Source organism: Spea bombifrons, chromosome 9 (assembly GCF_027358695.1).
Source record: "Spea bombifrons isolate aSpeBom1 chromosome 9, aSpeBom1.2.pri, whole genome shotgun sequence".
NCBI classification, from domain to species: domain Eukaryota; kingdom Metazoa; phylum Chordata; class Amphibia; order Anura; family Pelobatidae; genus Spea; species Spea bombifrons.
The window spans coordinates 30,192,202-30,210,462 of NC_071095.1; the positions used below are offsets into that span (position 1 = coordinate 30,192,202).

At 40.4% G+C, this 18,261-nt stretch overlaps 1 protein-coding gene across 6 annotated transcripts in view; it reads left to right on the forward strand.

The window, feature by feature from the left end:
- Window positions 1-18,261, forward strand: part of MEIS2 (Meis homeobox 2) — an 82,832-nt gene that overhangs the window by 13,861 nt on the left and 50,710 nt on the right. For all 6 annotated transcript variants that reach the window (XM_053475639.1, XM_053475641.1, XM_053475640.1 and 3 more), the window contains exon 7: window positions 4,145-4,259. In XM_053475639.1, the coding sequence (XP_053331614.1) occupies window positions 4,145-4,259 (115 nt within the window). The remainder of the gene's footprint in view (window positions 1-4,144; window positions 4,260-18,261) is intronic.

The window sequence follows — 18,261 nt, forward strand, 5'->3', positions numbered from 1 at the left end:
CCTCATGCTCAGTGCAGTCTAGGCAACGATGGACAGCAATGCTCTCTGTACCAGCTGAATTCTGCGCCTGGCTACATACATTTCATTTAAGGATTATGCAGATTGGGATGAGTACATACCGACCGCGAGCGCTCTCATTTTTATGAAAAAGCAATTTTTTTTTTAACATGGAAGATTTGATGTATCGCTCAACAAAAGGGAAGGTGCTGAGCTAGAATAAGAGAGATAAAAGAACAAACTATGTATATTAAATAACATATAATGTAAGACTGTTTTTTATTTCCATCGGGGGCCTTTATTGAAATCTTGACAACTGTCCCTAATGGGACAAAAAACATTGCTTTTTGCTATTCAAATTATTTTCATCCATCTCTTGAAATGACATTTACGTTTATTTTTATATATTAAATATATATTAAATATATATATATATATATATATATATATATAATATATATCCGCATACACAAGTATACACACACACACACATTTTCCATATATATGTATATTTTAATGGATAATGTGTGCATTTTATTTTAAGATCATACTAAATTCACTCAAGGTTTTGTAGGTTTAGCAAAATCCAACGGTGTTTCTAAATCAATTCCTGAGCCTTCCTAGGGAGAGACTGATAAAGTAGCATTTTGCGGGGCAGGCTGGTGTGTAAATGAGAAGCACATTCTAGGCACAGAGATCTCTTGTGGCCGTGCAAGTACAAGCTCTTCCCATATTGTCTCCTGCTTTTATATTAATTACAACTTGCATTATCAGCTGCGGGGCTGCGGCCCGACAAATAGAAAATGCCTTCCCAGGGGATCTTGCTTCTTGGATGTCTTTTTCATCCCCTTTGTGTTAGGCTTCTCAATATTCTCAGCTTTTCACCTGGAAACTCTGCTCTTTAATACAATTAGAGGGAAGCAGGAAAGACACATTTGTATCCTAAATGATTAAGAGTCCCACTACATGATTCCCAGTCTATTATGTGTCTAAGGAGGCTTTTTAATTGGGGGCATGCAGTGGAAGGTACATATATATTTGATATATATATATTTTATATAAGATTGGAGATTTCTTTACATATTATGGCCATAGCATGCTTAGCCCACCACTACACCAAAGTACTCCAATATATTGGTGGGTCCTAACACTAAACCCTGCCTACTGAATTACTAATAAACAAACTAAACCTTGAATCTTAACACATATCAGAGAAAGACATACCTATAGACTGCTGACTGAGACAAACAGAACAAACGGGTGGGGTGCACCTTATAAAGGAAACAGAAGCTGAAGCAAAGAGCAGGACTGGAAGCAAAGAACCAGAAGTTCAAGAGCATAAGGAAATCCAGGAATGGATTGTAGCGAGACAGGGGAAACCAGAGATATGCAGCTCTGTGGCCTGGATGGGGTGTGACAATACCCTTATGGAACATTTACAGTGAGAGATCCAGTGAGGTCGAGAAGGAACAGAATACTGGGAGAAATACTGTCTACTTTTAGGGTGTCTTATTGTCAGCTTCAGTATAAATTGTAGCAGTGAAGCCTAGCCTGGCCTGGCCATCAGGCAACCCATACTCACTCGATCTGCACGCTACATGAGCATAAAACATGATGTGCAGCCAAGCGTATACATCCGTTGGCCGCGCCTAAGTTATGAGGCCGCTGCTGGCCTTAAAGTGCCGGGGCCTCCTCGTGTTCATCACTCCGGCCCTGTTAAAAGTACATATATCCCTGTCAGCACCAGAAAGATAAGATAATAATGTAAGATTAATTTAATTGTTCCTTGATAACTATGTCTCAAATTGTGAGGGAACAGCAGAAACGTCCTACCTATTATCTTTGCTTTGTCAGGACAACATAATTATAGTTCTGCAGAGTTCTGAATGCTCATCTGGCAGTAGACAGGTTAAAATATGTGTTTTCTGTTATTCTGCTATGAGTTTCTTGCATTTCCATGGGAACACTAGAAATAGATTATTTCAAAAGGTACTTTCTAAACTCCTGAAATGCTAACAGTGGTTTGTTGATTGGCAAATAAAGTCAACCCCTGAAGATACTGAATAAAATCGGAGAGAAAATGCTTTTTTATATACCTTAACCTCAATTTAACATACTAAAGAACCAAGTTTACAGCTGTTAACTGGGTTCTTGACCCTGTGTCTTTGTGGGATAGAACCTTGTTTCTCTCTGCAGGGGTCTTACCCCTGGGTCTCACATCATAAATACCGCCTTTTTTACCTATTTACAATCCTAGAAATAAGTAATCTTCGTGGCAGTAATGGCCAACTCCAGTCTTTAATAATTTCTGAAGGGCCCATGTATAAAGAATGAATCTGGGATCTCACAGTTTCTTCTGCCCAGCACCTTTGTTAACAGTTGTTAATTTTGCCGACTATAGCAGCATCTTGAACACCAACTCAGCAGAACCCCATGCTTAGTGATTAAGACCTTTGCTCTGCTATCAAACATATTCATATCATACGAGCATATTAAAAATACATACTAGTTTTTAGATCTCTGAACTGTCAGACAGGTAATATCCTCTCTAATATCCTCTCATTATCAATTTCCTTTAAAGGCAGGTAGAGAAGATGCCGGTGTACTTCTTGTTCTATATAACGGCAAACTTTGAAGTGTAAGGCATTGTGTTCACAGACAGTGGGAGGTGGGACACAGCGTGTGATGGTGCATTAATTCACAAGGGTTATTAACACATAAACCAACAGTTTCATTGGCTTTAGGAATCCCACCTTGCTCCATGGTCCTGCTTTTGGAGACAGTGTCTCCTGACCCAAATTCTATTAATCTTAATTGTTCAGTCAAGCTCGAGCTTTTGAGTATCATCCACACATCTTCCACATATTTGTATTTCCTCCTAAACCTAAAAAGGACAATCTAGTCTCCCAAATACTCCCCTTCCCCAGCTGCCTCCAGCATACTTAAGTACATGCCTCCAGCATCCTGTCATCCTGTTGAAGCAATTGGGAGTAACTGCATTAGAGTCCGTGCAAAATAGACTTCAAAACTTCTACAGAAAACTGTATATATGGTTGTTTAAGACTAGGTGGACAGACCTATCTTGGGCTTTGTCATCACACAAATCAAAGCAATATTTAGATTAAGTGCCTTGAATTATTATAATTTCTTTTTACATTTGCTAGCAAACTTGTAACAACTAGTGCCTCATGTATTGGCACTTACATATTGGCCATATTGTGGAGCAGTTTTAGAGTCTCTCTCATGTTCTCCTTGTTGTTCCTGAGGTTCAGAGTTAATGCTGAGAATCTAAAAAGAATGTTAAGTTCATGTGGTTCCTTTAGAAAGAATGACCATACCTCTGCAGAAGGGAAATTCTTCCTGCCAGGATATGTTCGGCATTTGCTACACTTATACATCTCTGTGACGTCAAATGTGGCACAGCAGGAGTTTGGTTACCATCTGGTAACTATATCACCAAATGGTCCCATAGAAACACTTCTAGGACAAGTAAGTGGCTGGCAAAACATCACCACTTGGCCATATGGTCTTCTGGAATGAGAAGATACAGGCACCTACTGTAAAGACTTAATTGGTAAATACACTGATAATGACCATGCTTTGCTTTTTATTGATCCAGGGCTTCATACGCTGTAATATTACCAGGGGTTCCTCTCTTTTTGGTATATCATAGAACTTGATAGCTGTATTTCTAAAGCCACATCCACAAAAACTCAGGTTGCTTTCTGAATTATGCATATGTTCCAGGATGGCCTTATCTTTTATATATCCTAGGCAGCTGACTAGAGTTCTGAGCTAGTTGGGACACCACCTTGAGGTTCTTTACTATGTGAGAAGGGAACTGCATGCAGGATTAGAGCCTCTAGACATAGCACCTAGGGTGCTAGAAAATCTTGGACCAGTCCTGTAGACATATGGCAATCCTAGCGTGTCCTGACAATGAACATTTCATTGTGTGCAATACCAGCGGTCATATTTTATATAGCATAAGACGTACTTGTTTATTTATAACTTGGTTTAGACAATTAATGGACAAGAAAATTGTTTTTTCTTCAGTAACGTTTTCTTCTCTTCTCTTTTCTTTCAATTGAAACATTTCCTTGTCCACAATCATCCTTCCTTCTTCCATTTGCCATGGGCCCATCAGAACCCAGCATCATGGAGAGATCATGATGATGCAGTGTCCACGCATTCTGCAGGCACGCCGGGACCCTCAAGTGGTGGGCATGCCTCCCAGAGTGGAGACAACAGCAGTGAACAAGGTATTTAACATTTCTTTCTACCTGTATGAAATGTTTGGTACCATCAGGTGGTTCTCATAAGACCGTAATGTGCAGAACCATGTGGTCTGTAGTTTCATTTTAAAGAGATCCAATCATCAGGAAGAACATTGGATTTATGTCAATGTGTTTCCCGAACCTGCATTTTTACATTCTATTCTGTATCTGATATTGATAAACTCTAAAGGCCGAGGCTTTGTGACAATGGTTTAGCAAGCAATATCCAACGTATAGTTTTTCATATTATATAATCTTCTTCAGGCTACATTAAATATAACTTTCTTAGTCGCTTCAACCTTCTCTGATACCATGAGACTCAACGATGTTGGCCCTTTCTTTTCCCTCTTTTTTTTTTTTACCTGAGAAGTTAGGAACTGCCTTCCATGAATCCTGTATTAGAGCAAGTTGGGCATGGAATAGTTGTGGCTCCGGGGACTTTCTCTCTGAGCTGTGTTGGTATTCCTTTGGTGCTGTATTTAAATGTTATCTGGAATTCCCCATAAAACTAAACACCTGGAAACTGTGTTCAGTTATTGGAACCTTTGTGACCGCTCTGAGCAGTGTGTGGAATCTCTTGGATACCATTTCTGAGCTCTGTGAGACTCTAATGGACTTTCATTAGAACCTGTAGAGCTAAGACGCCTGTCCTCAGCACAGAAGCTCTTTTTGTGGACCACGTTGTCTGGAACGATGGTGACCACTCACCATCAGTGGAACCTGTCTACTGGGTTGGTTTGTTTGAAGAGTAAACTAAGTCTGTCTAGAGCATTGTGTCTCGAGTAGTGATACTGAGTATTTTTTTTTATTATATGCGTCATTCTAGCATGTGTTGGGTTTTTGTATTCTTGGAATAGTCCTCCTCCTCAGCCCTCCTGAACATGATTTGAATATTACCTTATGTTGCAAGCTACTGGGAACCATTATAGCACAAACTGGCTCATCAGATCAGTGCCTTATTAAGAAAGTCTCTAGTTTTCACAAAGTGGTCCATAGATTTTAACATGCCAAAGCTATCAAGAGGGATCACAACAGTGTGATGTCATTAAGCGAAAGCAGAGAGATTAATCATATGCCCTGTTCTCATGCAAAAATTCCAGACAAAACGCTTTAAGAATAGTAAATATGTCACGCCACAGAACTCCATGTTATGTGAACTACAGCTCCCAGAATGCATTGCCCATGACATTATTTAATACAGAGCAGTAACAAAGCAGACGGGTGAAAAATGTAACAAAGCAAAAAGGTGAACAATGAGCCTAGAATGTCAAGATTTTATTTTTGAGCGCTGCGCAAGTGGCTGCCAGATCAATCATTAAAACTTCAAATTTATGAAGCATAGCAGGAGAGTCTTTTATAAATGAAGCCCAACACGTACAGTAATAACTACATAATATATATATATATATATAAAATACACACATGAAAAAAAATACAATTATGGTACCAAAACTGTCTGCGTTTCTTTTGAAGACTGGCATTAGACATCCCAGACGCAGTTATGTTGTCTGTATTATATTTATTATTATATTGCTTCCAAGGAACATGAGTTTGCGTGTTTACACTTATGCTCCTTGAAAGCAATATAATAATACGTATATTAATAAATATAAACACATATTTCTATGAAATGCTTTTATTTTTAAATAAAAAAGCCTCCTCTGATGACAGGAAAATGATCTGTAGATTACACCATTAACAATTTTTGTGTCTACCCAAAATGCACTTGATCAGCTTATTGTGAATGCGCAGGAATCCTTATCACCAATACACCTCTGAGACGTACTCCATAGAAATATATATATATATATTTTTTGGACATACATTGATTACCAAAACGTATAGATCAAATTGTCTTATTTTTAAAGTACTTTTTATGTTATAACTCAATTAAACCAGGACGATTTGCTTACAGAGTACCAAATTCTATGCAGTCAGACATAATAATTTAGCTATTTTTTTTTTCTCTCTCCCTTTTCAACCATTTCGGTTCGCTTTGTTAACTACGTGACACTGTTTATACAGAAATGTGTATACAGACGATACTCCGTAATAATGATTTATGGTGAATTTTGCTTGTTGGTATTAGCTTCTGATAAAAATTCTTTACTCTCAAGAATATTTTCTGCATAACTGCCTAAAACCTTCGCACTTGGATTACGCGAGATTCCAGCACGTTATTCACACACCAGTTCCTCACCATTAAGTATTCGCTCGAACTATGTACCAACTACTAATGATAATAATAATAATTGATTATGGGGTACAAAGTGCCTCTTGCCCCATCGGTGCCGTTAAAAACCCTTCTCTGCACTTTTGTTCCTCTACTTGACACAATTGTCTGGGCGGCTCTAAAGATCGGGTAAATATTTGGGGCTTTTTTTCCTGTTTCGGATAAACTCGTATCATGTGTATAGCGTGTTACAACAGATAAGACCCACCCAGTCTGCCCTTTTCCAGACCCCACATGGTCATACCCTTTCTAAATGAGCTGACCCTGAGACTCTTGAAAGATTAACCCTTTAATAGCCCCACGGTGAAGACTCTGCGTAGTGGTTCGCCAAAATAACTTTAAGCCTTGACTTATTATTTCAAGATAAAGTTCATTGAGTCACCTGCATTCAAGCAGGGATATCAACCATAACATACTAGTAGCATGAAGAAGAAGTCAGCTCTAGACTGTGTGTCCCTGAGAAACTGCCCCTTTACCCTGAGACTCAGGGGGAAACCTGAGAGTTCCTGTGCCTGAATTTTTGGAAGAACAGGGAATGGGATGGTTTTTGAGTTATTTTGAGTCTTCATTTTGAATATGTGGTTGCAAATGCTGTTTCTCCTGTTAACCCTTTAAGTACCTTTGCAATGTGTCCAGCACAGCTTTGGCAGCTTTGATTGTCAGCTTTTGTACGCCAAGGAAAAAATTTCTTGAGAAACAGGATTTTCAGCGAGGGTAGCTTAGGGGTGCCTTAGGAGTTAGGGGAGGCTGACTACCCACTGCCACAGTTAACAATTGCTGTCCAAAGACATTTCAGAGCTTTCGTCTCATTTAGCAAATGTTTCTCTATGGTTCTCGCAGCTAATAAGTGGTGCTTCTTTAGAGACCCCATAGCTTAAGGGAAATCTAGCCAAAAAGGGAGGTTGGGGTTCCACAGCTAAGTAGGCTAGGGCAATAGGAGCTCTAAACCCATCCTTCTTTGGGATCGCAATAGTTAACACATCTGAACAGTAGAAAAAGCCCGAGCTTGGACATAGATTGAATTCCTAGACAGGCCGGGGCACAAAACTGCAGAACCCTTTCCCGCTAGCAGGAGATAGAGCAAGAGACACCCTTCGACGATGGACCCACCACCATTACCTAAATGCAAACAGCTGGCTTTCTTTACGCGTTCCATCCCACTCTGAGTGAAAAGCAGACTCACCAATATATACTATTCACGCACCTTTCATGAGATCTGCCTATGGGAAAATGTAAAATAAATGTATAGAATAAGACGGCTGCTGTGCGCACCTTTTCTAGAGACAGCGCAGGTTAGCCGACCACACCATTGCACGGCACAATGTGTGGATATACAGTATGCCTTTTAGCCCTAAAGCTGCAAGAAATAATTATTTAAAAATGTCCATAGATACCGTTATATTATCACTTAGAGAAAATGAATCATAAACACACAGAAATTCTGTTTTCACAATAAAAAGACACTTTTTCCCTTTGTTGCTCCATAACATTTACGATGTAATAACACGGAATGACACTCTAGCTTTCTGTAGCGTTATTAAACCTGAACAATGGAACGATTTAGTGATGTAGGTTTCTGCTCAATATGGAACATCAGGACAGGCTCAGCCACTGCTGGGTTTCTATAATGTAGTGTGATATCCTTTCCGCAGATTATCAGGACAGGCTCATCCAGTGCTAGGTTTCTATGTAATGTAGTGTGATCCTCTTATGTGCAGATTATCAGGACAGGCTCGTCCAGTACTAGGTTTCTATGTAATGCGATCTCCTATATTTGGATAATCAGGACAGGCTCAGTTGTTTGTAGACTGATAAGTTAAATACTGATTATATAGGCTGATATACAGATACGCATAGCCTGTTAGTGTTTAATGTATGATGTTTTTTTTTATTACGGAGGGGTAAAGCACATCACCATAAGCTAGAAAAGTTCTCTTTAGCGTAATTTATATGGAATTAAACCGTAAAGTGCGTAAAGAAACCGCCCCAGCGACTGAAACATTCTCCAATTCTATATGTTAAGTTACTTGGAAACCCGTGTATTGTTAAAACCCAGACCCTTTTTTTCCTTTTGTGGAAAGAGAATTCTCTTGCCGCCTGTTAGACCCTAATTTAAAGGTATAATTAAACCTGAATGTAGCCCCATAAACAAAAGATAAACAATAAAGCGGTCACATTCCCCGCTGCTTCATAGCTTTGTCAGACAGCTGTTTGCGGCCTAGTGATTTTTGCTCTGCCTTAACCCAGGGCTCGACGGACACAGGTCAGGGGAGCCGCGTTCCTCCAAACAACAACACTTTCACCAGACGTTTTCATCACTCGAGATTATTAAATTCCTCTGAAAGCCAAGGATGCGGCCTAGCAGGGATTCTTATCAGACCAACAGCACATTTTAACATTATATTCCTTGTGAAAGCCACAACCTTTTTGCTTTTTTTGTAGCGAGCGAGAACTAAACGACAAACTTTAAAAGAATGTGCTTGTTGACCCAAAAATGGATTAGTTAGTGGCAACAAAGTAAGATAAAGAATGGCGCAAATCCTAGTTTAGACCTGGGATAGAGGCGTTCTATAGACTTCTATAGGCTTAACAGAGATTTCACTGTTTTGGTATTTTGTTATTGGTATTTCTAACCAAATTTGAATGATATATTTGTCCTTGTATAAAGTGTTCTGGAACTTTTACACTTTTTTTTTTTATTAGTTACAAATGTATATGGTGTGAAATTTATACATTTGTATTTTAGGCGTAGGGTTCCTTTAAAGTGACGAAGCAGTTGGAAATTTTTTTGCTCTTAAAACAAGATTGGTCTAATATCTGCTATCTGTAGGCACAGCTCCAGGTACTTGGTACTTGGCAGCGATGTGATTCAGGGTTGCCGAACCTCAAAGGTGTTTGGTGATCCTGCCTTTGTATAATTTAACAACTCTTACACTTCCTTATGTCTGGACTTCCGGCCATGAATCAACTTCCTGGATTCGGACAATTATTACGGGCGGAGAGGTTAAATATCCTGCCCTTTAAGTGTGCAATAAATATGTTTTTCATGGGCACGATTTTGTGTTGTACACTCAACCAGACTTTGGTCCATTATTAAGATCTATATTATTAAAAACAAAGGAGCATTCGTTAAATTGGCATGGATTCCAATCAGATTAAACATCAAGGCGGCTGTAATATGGTGTCAAGTGGTTGAGGTGGTGCAGTTGCCTATGCATCACACTAACCGTAGGAGATTGCACCAAAATTGCTCTTTATAAATGAATCCATATGCTTCTAAGAACAGCATTTCTTGGACTAAAGTATAGGAGAATATGCTGCTCTAGCTATGACAAAGGTTCTAGAATGTTGCGGTAATACAAGAAGTGATGGATCATGTCTCCTGATGGGCAACTGGGAAAAAAGTCTTATGCTCATCAAGCCATACTGATGTTTAAAACTAAGAACTGCCCTATTAAATATGTAAAGAAGGCACGATTCATGGGAGATATACAGGCCACCCTAGATAAGTGTCTATGAAGGGAGTAGCACTATGTGTGTGTCGTAGGTTGCAGAGAATGTGTTTTGGGTCAATGGAGGGGTAGTACTGCATGTCTCCTTATCTTGGCACCCGTTCCAGACTTTGGTTTGTGTGCATCACGTTGCCCTCTTTTTTATCACCCTCGCAGAGCGACTGTGTTTGACATGTACTACCCTACGGTGAAGATGCATGTTTTCATACCCTGCCCGCAGTCATTGATACTCCCCTGGTGCTACTCTTTCGAGGAGAGCGGACGCTCTTGTACTTTTCCCGGGTGGGGTCAGTTACTAAAAGCTGAGAATAGATGCATTAAAGGCGGAGGGAGACTTTCATGATCCCATTAGCATAAGAGAGGGTAAATTATTCATGTGTTCAGGGGGTGGAGGGGTGGGAGTATGGTTAATGCACAGCATTTTCAGATGAATCCCGCTCTGCTTGGTCTCCATATTCCCTAGATTTACGGGATTGCTCCTGTGGCTGTTTGAAGCTTCTGCGAGTCTCTCGGCTTACAAAGCTCCTAACAGACATGTTTGGCTGGCATCCAGGACGTAAAATAACATGATCAGCCCTTGATGCAAATTCTCTGGTTCTCGGTTCTAAAATAGAGTGCGAGTAATTATGTTATAGTCTCTATTAGTTCTTAAGTGCAAGCCCATGGTCAGTTTAGTCTGAACATGCTTTTGGATATCTTTAGGTAGTCTCGAGGGGCCTCTGGTCAGACATCCCAAGATGCTCAACTTGCCTCCCTCAACTTCTAAATTGAATGTGCTTCAGATAGTTTGGAAATACCAGAGGTCGCCTAGGCATGATATTTCCATCACAAAGTTAACACCCAAATGGATTTAAACCACCAATACTGGGTGGATGTGTTTTCCCGAGTTCAGGTATGCCAACCACAGGGTGCAAGAAGGGTTGACAATTAGCTAGAATGTTTGTAGGCAAGTAACAAATGAACAGCAGGATCAATCATAATCTCATCAGCAACGTTATTGCATTTCTATTTCTTAGGAAAGCCTCGTGTTGGTTGTATCCTGACATTGTGCTTGGGTTTTCTCAGCTATGACACCTCTGCTTTACATTTTTTAATTTGTCTTGGATGCTACCTTAGCTAAGTAAAGGGTTAATGCCAGTCACATTTTGGAGGACTGTTTTGGGGACAAAGCAGAGTATGCACAATGGAAAAGGAGCTTACCCATTAGACCACATGATGGAAGCACGTGTGTATATGTGTGTATGTGTTTGTTCTTACATCAATGTGGACAATTATATTTAAGGTTGGTCTGTTGTGTAGTTTATTGGTAATTGGTGATTTGTAACCTTAACACACAATCGTATCATGTTATTATTAAATACCAATGTTAACCCATGGATTGTGCAGTTAGTTCTGTTAGCTCTATTAAACCAAATAGATACCTGATTAACCTGTGAATTATCACTACTGTTATTCAAGAGTGAAAATTAAGGTTTCTATGCATTAAGAGGTTTGGCGTGGGAACCCACTGTGTAACTTAGTATGTTATATACACTAGAAAATATCATAACTTGGTGCTTTAGTAAGTAAATAAACAGTGTTGCTAGGTCTCAGTGACCGTTCTGTCTGCAGCGTGTTATCAGATGATATGTCCCATGATTCTGGATTTAATGAGTTTGGGGACAGACAGGAGGAGCCCCGGCTATCAGTAAACACGGGTCCCTATTTGAATGGGATCTGGGTGGTGAAATAGGAAGGATGTGGGTGGCAGACATTAATCATTTCACATTCTTGAAGTCAGATGGCACTTGGTCAATGGAAAATTGGGAAGTAAGAAGTAAATAGGAAGAAGGACTGACCCAGACACCATGCTTATCACTTCCAGCAAGAGGAGGATAACGATACATTGAGCGAAGAACACGTCCACAGGACGCGAGCGGAGGAAGCAGGGTGGATGGTGGCAATCGCGTCAACTGTCTACGACTATCCTGTGGCAGGGGTGTCCCTTTCTCTGCCCTTCCACTAGTTCACAATATCTCTTTGAAGGTCACATGCGATTCAGATTACAAACTCTCCAATGAATCATCATTATGAATATTTGATTTTAGAAATCCTGACTTTTTTCATTGCAGTACTGAACACTAATGTGCTTCACCTCCAGCTCTATACATGCATATGAAATATGCTCTTCTGTACATTAACAGCCTTGCTATTGAGGCAAAAGCCCATTATCGTTACCCTACTTGCCATCCCTTGTATGACCCAATACAACCCTTTATTGCCATTACACAGCTGTTCCCTGTCCTGAATCTGCAAGCCTAGGGAATGGCGAATTACCCCTAGGAGGGCAGTTTTTTATGGCCTGGTACTGGCTTTTTTAGCTGCGTCCTCAGTACTTATTGTCGGATCTCAGGGGGCACTTTACGCACCGTAATGTATGTGCCTCGTCTCCTGTTATAGGGCTGGTAGGCTGGACCCCGTGGGATCCAAACAGATTTTAGCTGCTGCATGTCCACCTCCATTACTGCTTGTGGACAGCAGATAATTAATTTCACCAAAACCACATTTATTTGCAGTAACTTACTATATTCAATCAGCCCATAGAAAGATTGCGCTGGACGGTGATAGCCCACCGAGTGCCATAATAACGGGTAATGCAAAAGGCGATGCGTTTTCCACCACCATGGCATTGCTGTGGTTAAATACACCGTATTTGTCACATTAAAAGTTTTTTTTATTACACGAATAAATAAAAGAGCCGAGGGAAGGCAGGCGAGCTGATAGATCCTTGTTTAAGTGCAAGAATGGGTTCTTGAGCGTTTTAACTTTCGTGCAGTGCTCGGTAGAGGACATTTTATTTGAGGATTTCAGGAATAGCCCTATTGTACGTCGCTGTCATCACCCTTCTCCTTAAAGGCACAGTTCCTGTGGCGACTCGTTCCCTTTCCTGTTACCTGATATGGGGTCTGACGTGGCTAATGCACAGGCTGTGGTCCCACGTCTCTCTTCTGTCACTTGTACCCCAGAGTCACACCGTATAATTCTGCACAGTAATATAATACATGATTAGGGGTAGAGATGTATATTAACTATTTGATAGCATTCGGCATATTATAATAGGACAAACCACCCTGGAACTTTCAATGGCCGTGTAATTACAGAGAAAGAGCTTAATGCACGGCTGTATGTGTGTGTATGTACCAAACACTGTGCGGCATGTACACATAATTATAAGAATGTCACGGGGATGACGGTTCATTGATTTCAAAGTGGTCTTATCACCACAGGAACCGACGGGATGTTCTTGCTATAAATTGGACCATTTCACTAGTTGTTATGTTGATGAGAAGACTTTGAGAAACAGAATCACTTATCTATATAACTCCCAATATACAGCATTATATACACAGCAATATAATCGACATGGATCTGAGTCGTCACAACACACATTGTTGCCCTGTGTTATTTGTCTGATACATCCAAACATAGCGGTAATTCATCTTCGCTGTACACGGTGGCTTTACGGTACAAGGTATTGCTGACGATCCCTCACATCTACTTCTGCATCTAAAATAGGATACAGTAGACATGTTTCTAGCGGCTGTGTGGGACAGAAAAGCCCTGGTACGAGATGTAGAGCTTCAACACAAACTTTATACTCTGTGGTTTTGATTTTTATTAGGCATGGCTTTCTAGTGGAATGGTACTGAGCGGTACGGAGTAAGATGCATTTCTACAGCTTCCTTCATTTTATTACCAGATAAACCTTTTAAAAGGAATATGTGTAGGAATTCTTAGCTTTTGGCTACTTTCCAGCATGGCAGATCGTCTTTCTGTCAGTCTTCGTGGTGTGGGTGCTATTGTATATTTTGGCTTAACATGTCTCCTTCATGTGTGGACATGGGGAAGCCCTGAGGGAATTGCATTCCCACCCAGGTACAAGAAAGAACAAACCCTGTTCATTAATAAGACCACGTTTGCAATTCCCTCACTCCAGCTAGTTAGTAGAGAGCACCCTGTTTCAAGAAAGTGCCCTTCCCTCTGAATTAGTGAATCTCTCCCTCGTCTTCCAGGCATACGTGACGACGTTTAAAGCAGGGAATTTGAGGTCTTCTCGCCCAACTTTTCTAATAGAAAATCCTCCCTTAGATCGTAAGCTCCACAGAGCAGAAACAAACGGCCAGATTCCCCTCTCTTTAGGCTCTTCCAATAGCAAATAAGTGCAAATATTTACAGTTGTGGACTTCCTGTATAACTTTGCGTTTTGGTGATTAAGGAGGGGGGGTTGTCCCATGGAATTTAAGCGTCGTGATTTTGAGAGACATTCATTCTCTGTGTTGCCCCTGCAGTTTCTCTATTTGTTCAACCACCGATTCTCAGGAGATTTCTGCGGCTTCCTGTCTCCTCTCAAGCCCAACACCAACTTGTCTGCCTTGTTTTCCAAATTCCCTGCTGACTTAACCTTTCACCTCACCTCTGCCCACAAACCAAAGGCACCTTCCATCCCATCAGAAATGATTGTGCAAGGAATCTTTCCCCGGCCAGTCTGTCTGCCGTTAAACTCTCTGCGTCCCACTGTTCATTGTGGGTCACCGTGCTCGGAGTAACGATAAAGCCGTCTCTAAATGGAAATGTAGCCATGCAGGCGATGGTGTCCGTGTAACGAGACTTTTTTTCTCCTCTGTTTTCCTTAAAACAGTTAACTTTGATGAAAATGTGGGTCCAGCCTTACAAGCTTTGCCTCCTGAATTCATTAAACCCTTCCAGTCGTTTTGAAGGACCATTCTTCACCATTCAACACAATCTTCTTACCATTGCTTAGTGATCTAAAAAACATTGTGAACCTTGTGTCTTCTCCAGTATGTACCGGCGGGTGCTGAGAAGGCAGTTCTACCAATGCAGTTGAGTTACCAGCAGCTAATATACTTTTTGATATTAAAAGCCATTAATAGCTTGCAACAAGTACCTTTGAAAGCATTAAAGATACCGCTGGTTTTATTTTCCTAAGAGTATTACCCGCCTCCATATTCTGGTACCAAATGTTGTGAAATATAATATTGCTCTCTTTCTTACATGTCTTTATAGACTGCCAAGCTATACTGTTCTAATAAACCATCTCTTTCTCTACTCTTAATCCACCTTACTCTTCTGCATTCTATGGAGTTTATTCACTAAACGGCGAGTTTGCAGACGAGATGCCACATTGTAACTGACCAGCTTCACGGTGCTTTAAGATAATGCGTCACTGGTGAGTTTGTTCTTCAATAAAAGCCAACATGGTGACCTTATGTGGGGCCGACTTGATCCTTTTTGAAGAAGAACCTTTCCATGTTTGGGCCTTCCTGAGGCATAATGACTTTGGTCACCTGTGTCACTTGGTTACCAGGTTCTATTACATCGAAGTCGGGCATACATCAACCAATGTCGCCATTGTCATATTACCCTATCCTTACTCTTTCAGATCAGCTAGACTGTCCTCCTTAACCCTTTCTTTCATTGGATTTCTTCCCCATACTGTTAACTGGCATATCTACAACGCTGGGAGAAACTCTCTTTCTTTAAGGATTACTACTGTTATTATTAGGGCAGCTGGTTCGTGGAGTGATACTGTTTAAACTGGGGCGGAAAAAAAAAAAAACCTGAAACGGAATGTTTATATAAACAAGAAACAATCCAGAAATTTCATCTAAGCATCAAGAAACAGAAAGTAAAATCTGTTTCTGCTTTGTGCTATGAATTTCTGCAAGCTGTAATGCTTATGGCGAAACGTGATTTGAATATTTGTAACATATAGCGCTATCCTGCCCTTGTTTAGACTGTAGGAACATGTGGATTTAGTGCGTAGGCTAGTACACTGTATACCTATACTCCATATATATTTATTTAGCGCTATGCAAGCACATCTCCACCGCACTCTCCCCCCACCCAAAAGAAAAAAACAAACATGTTTTGGCAGACATTTTATTTTATTTTCCAATTGGGAATGAAGCCAAATCGCATGAAACCAATTGCATCAAATCACCTGTTCTTGTCATTACAGAATCAACTGGCTCTCAGTCATTACATTGACCCTGTCCATACAAGCTCATCCTTAATTAAATATTAATTAATACGGTCTTTTTACCACCTGCCCAGTGATGCCATGTATCCTGCGCCTTTCAAAAATTCAATGAAAATTACAGCCCTATAGAGACAAGCTTTGCAGTCACTTTACAAATGACATGGTCCTACAGCGCTGCTAATGTTCAAAGCATCTCCCCTAACCACTAAATCACTGCCCAACCGAGCTCTCTCTAATGCATGTAGATTGGGTTACAATCAATTACCTAGATCTTAAGTGTACGTTCCTCTCAACGACAGGCCGTCTAACCGCGGTTGGGAACCATCCAAGTTTAGCAGCACGAGCCTCATCCTTTTGCTAGAATATGGACCCTTTAGGAAACTGTTGGATCTCTCTTTGGTTCTTAATTGCCTGAACCGGACAGAAAAAGGTACAACGTATAACAAGGCCTATCATTCAATATTTAATCCCGTTATTACCTATAGTACTCTTCTACTACAACGTGTGATGGATTGATTGACCATCCTCAGTGCTCCATTTCTTGTCTGACTCCTGATGGTTCTTAAGTTCTTACGTGGATGGATGTGTACGAAGTGTTGGATGTTTACGTATCAGTACCAGAATCAATGTTTGGATCAGATAAGGCAACAATAACTTATTTTAGTTGTACCTTCTAATTGATTGTAAGCTCAGAAGGGCAGGGTCCTATTCTACTTCTGTACCAATATAACTTAACCTCATTGTTAGTTTTAATGTTATTTTTTTTTTTTTGCTGTTAGACGTATGCAGTCGTTCTCCATCATTCCATCAGTCCGACCTGATTTGCATTTGATTTGTGAAACAATTCAGAGCAGTGAAAGTGGCAGGGGGCAGAGCCGAGGATTTATAACCTAGGTGTTTATTTTAGATGTTGACTTGTGATAGTAATTGAGATGTAACTGTCAGGCTGGAATGGAAAAGGACCTTGACATATGCTTTAAACATTTTGTTCCTGTTTTTTTGGTGTCTGGAAGAGGCTGCTGATTGCAAGTAGGAGTTAATGCGCTCCTTTATTTATTTATTTATTTATTTAGTAAAACCGGCGGCATTTATATGTGCTGAGCATTTTAAAAAGTCTCTTGAATTGTTGATTCTGCAAATCATACTTTTTAAAAGGATTGCAAAACGATCACCGCTTTAAACTCATTTAAACTCTCGTATTGAATATTTTATCAACACTTTAAAAAAAGAAGAAAAAAAAAAAGCAACAGGAAGAGTAGAGTCTGAGATTCATCTGGACTCTCAAAAACCGTAGGATTCCTGCTTATTTCTCCCTGCTCGTTCCAGCAATCAATTGTGGGGTTCATCCGTGAATTGATAATGGAGGAATATAAGGTGGAAACCCATGGCTGCCCACTGATGGTCAAGAAGAAGTCCGAAATTTCCCCTCCCATGCAACCATGACTCTTTTTTTCATAAAGCTCATGGATCTCCGGTTTAGAGTAAGGGTACGAGTACAAGGAATGGCAGACCTAAGGTCATATGCCGAGATGTGTGTGATTTTCCAGTTTGGGGATGAGATGACGTAAATAAAAAATAGAGATATCTGCCTCTTCCCTTTTAAACCAACCACTTCTCCTGCAAAACTGCCGGTAGACTGGTTCGTTACTGTTTTCGTAGATTTCTGCATTTTCCAGTAGTTATCTCAAGGTACTGAAGTACTCGCGCATTCCCGTGGGGCGCATTGCAGCCCATATCTTATAATTTCTTCTTCGAGGCGGCAAATGGCTTGAGCAGGTCAATGCGGCTTCTCAATAGGAAAATATGCTAGAGATACCGCTGCTTTTAAGTTGTTGTCCAGGATGGCAAAGGGTTAATCACACTAACTAAGTATTCACAAAGTATAGAATAACATTGTGATGACCAGTCTGGAACATTGACTCTGCGTATAACCTTAAGAGACCTTTTGTTTTTCGGCTTGACCCTTTCAACATAACCCCTCTACATACTGGGTGTTTGATTCTAGATAGACCAGTGTGATCCAGAAGGACCTGATTCTTCATACACGCTACGAAAGCCTTGGGACAAAGGTGAGGTCACAGGTTATGTCTGGAGGGGATTCAGAAACATGGTAGACATGCATAGGAGACAGGAAACTGGGGAAGGTCTCCAGAGGATCAGTTTTCACTTCTTGGCTCCTTCATTTACATGTCATTTTGAAAA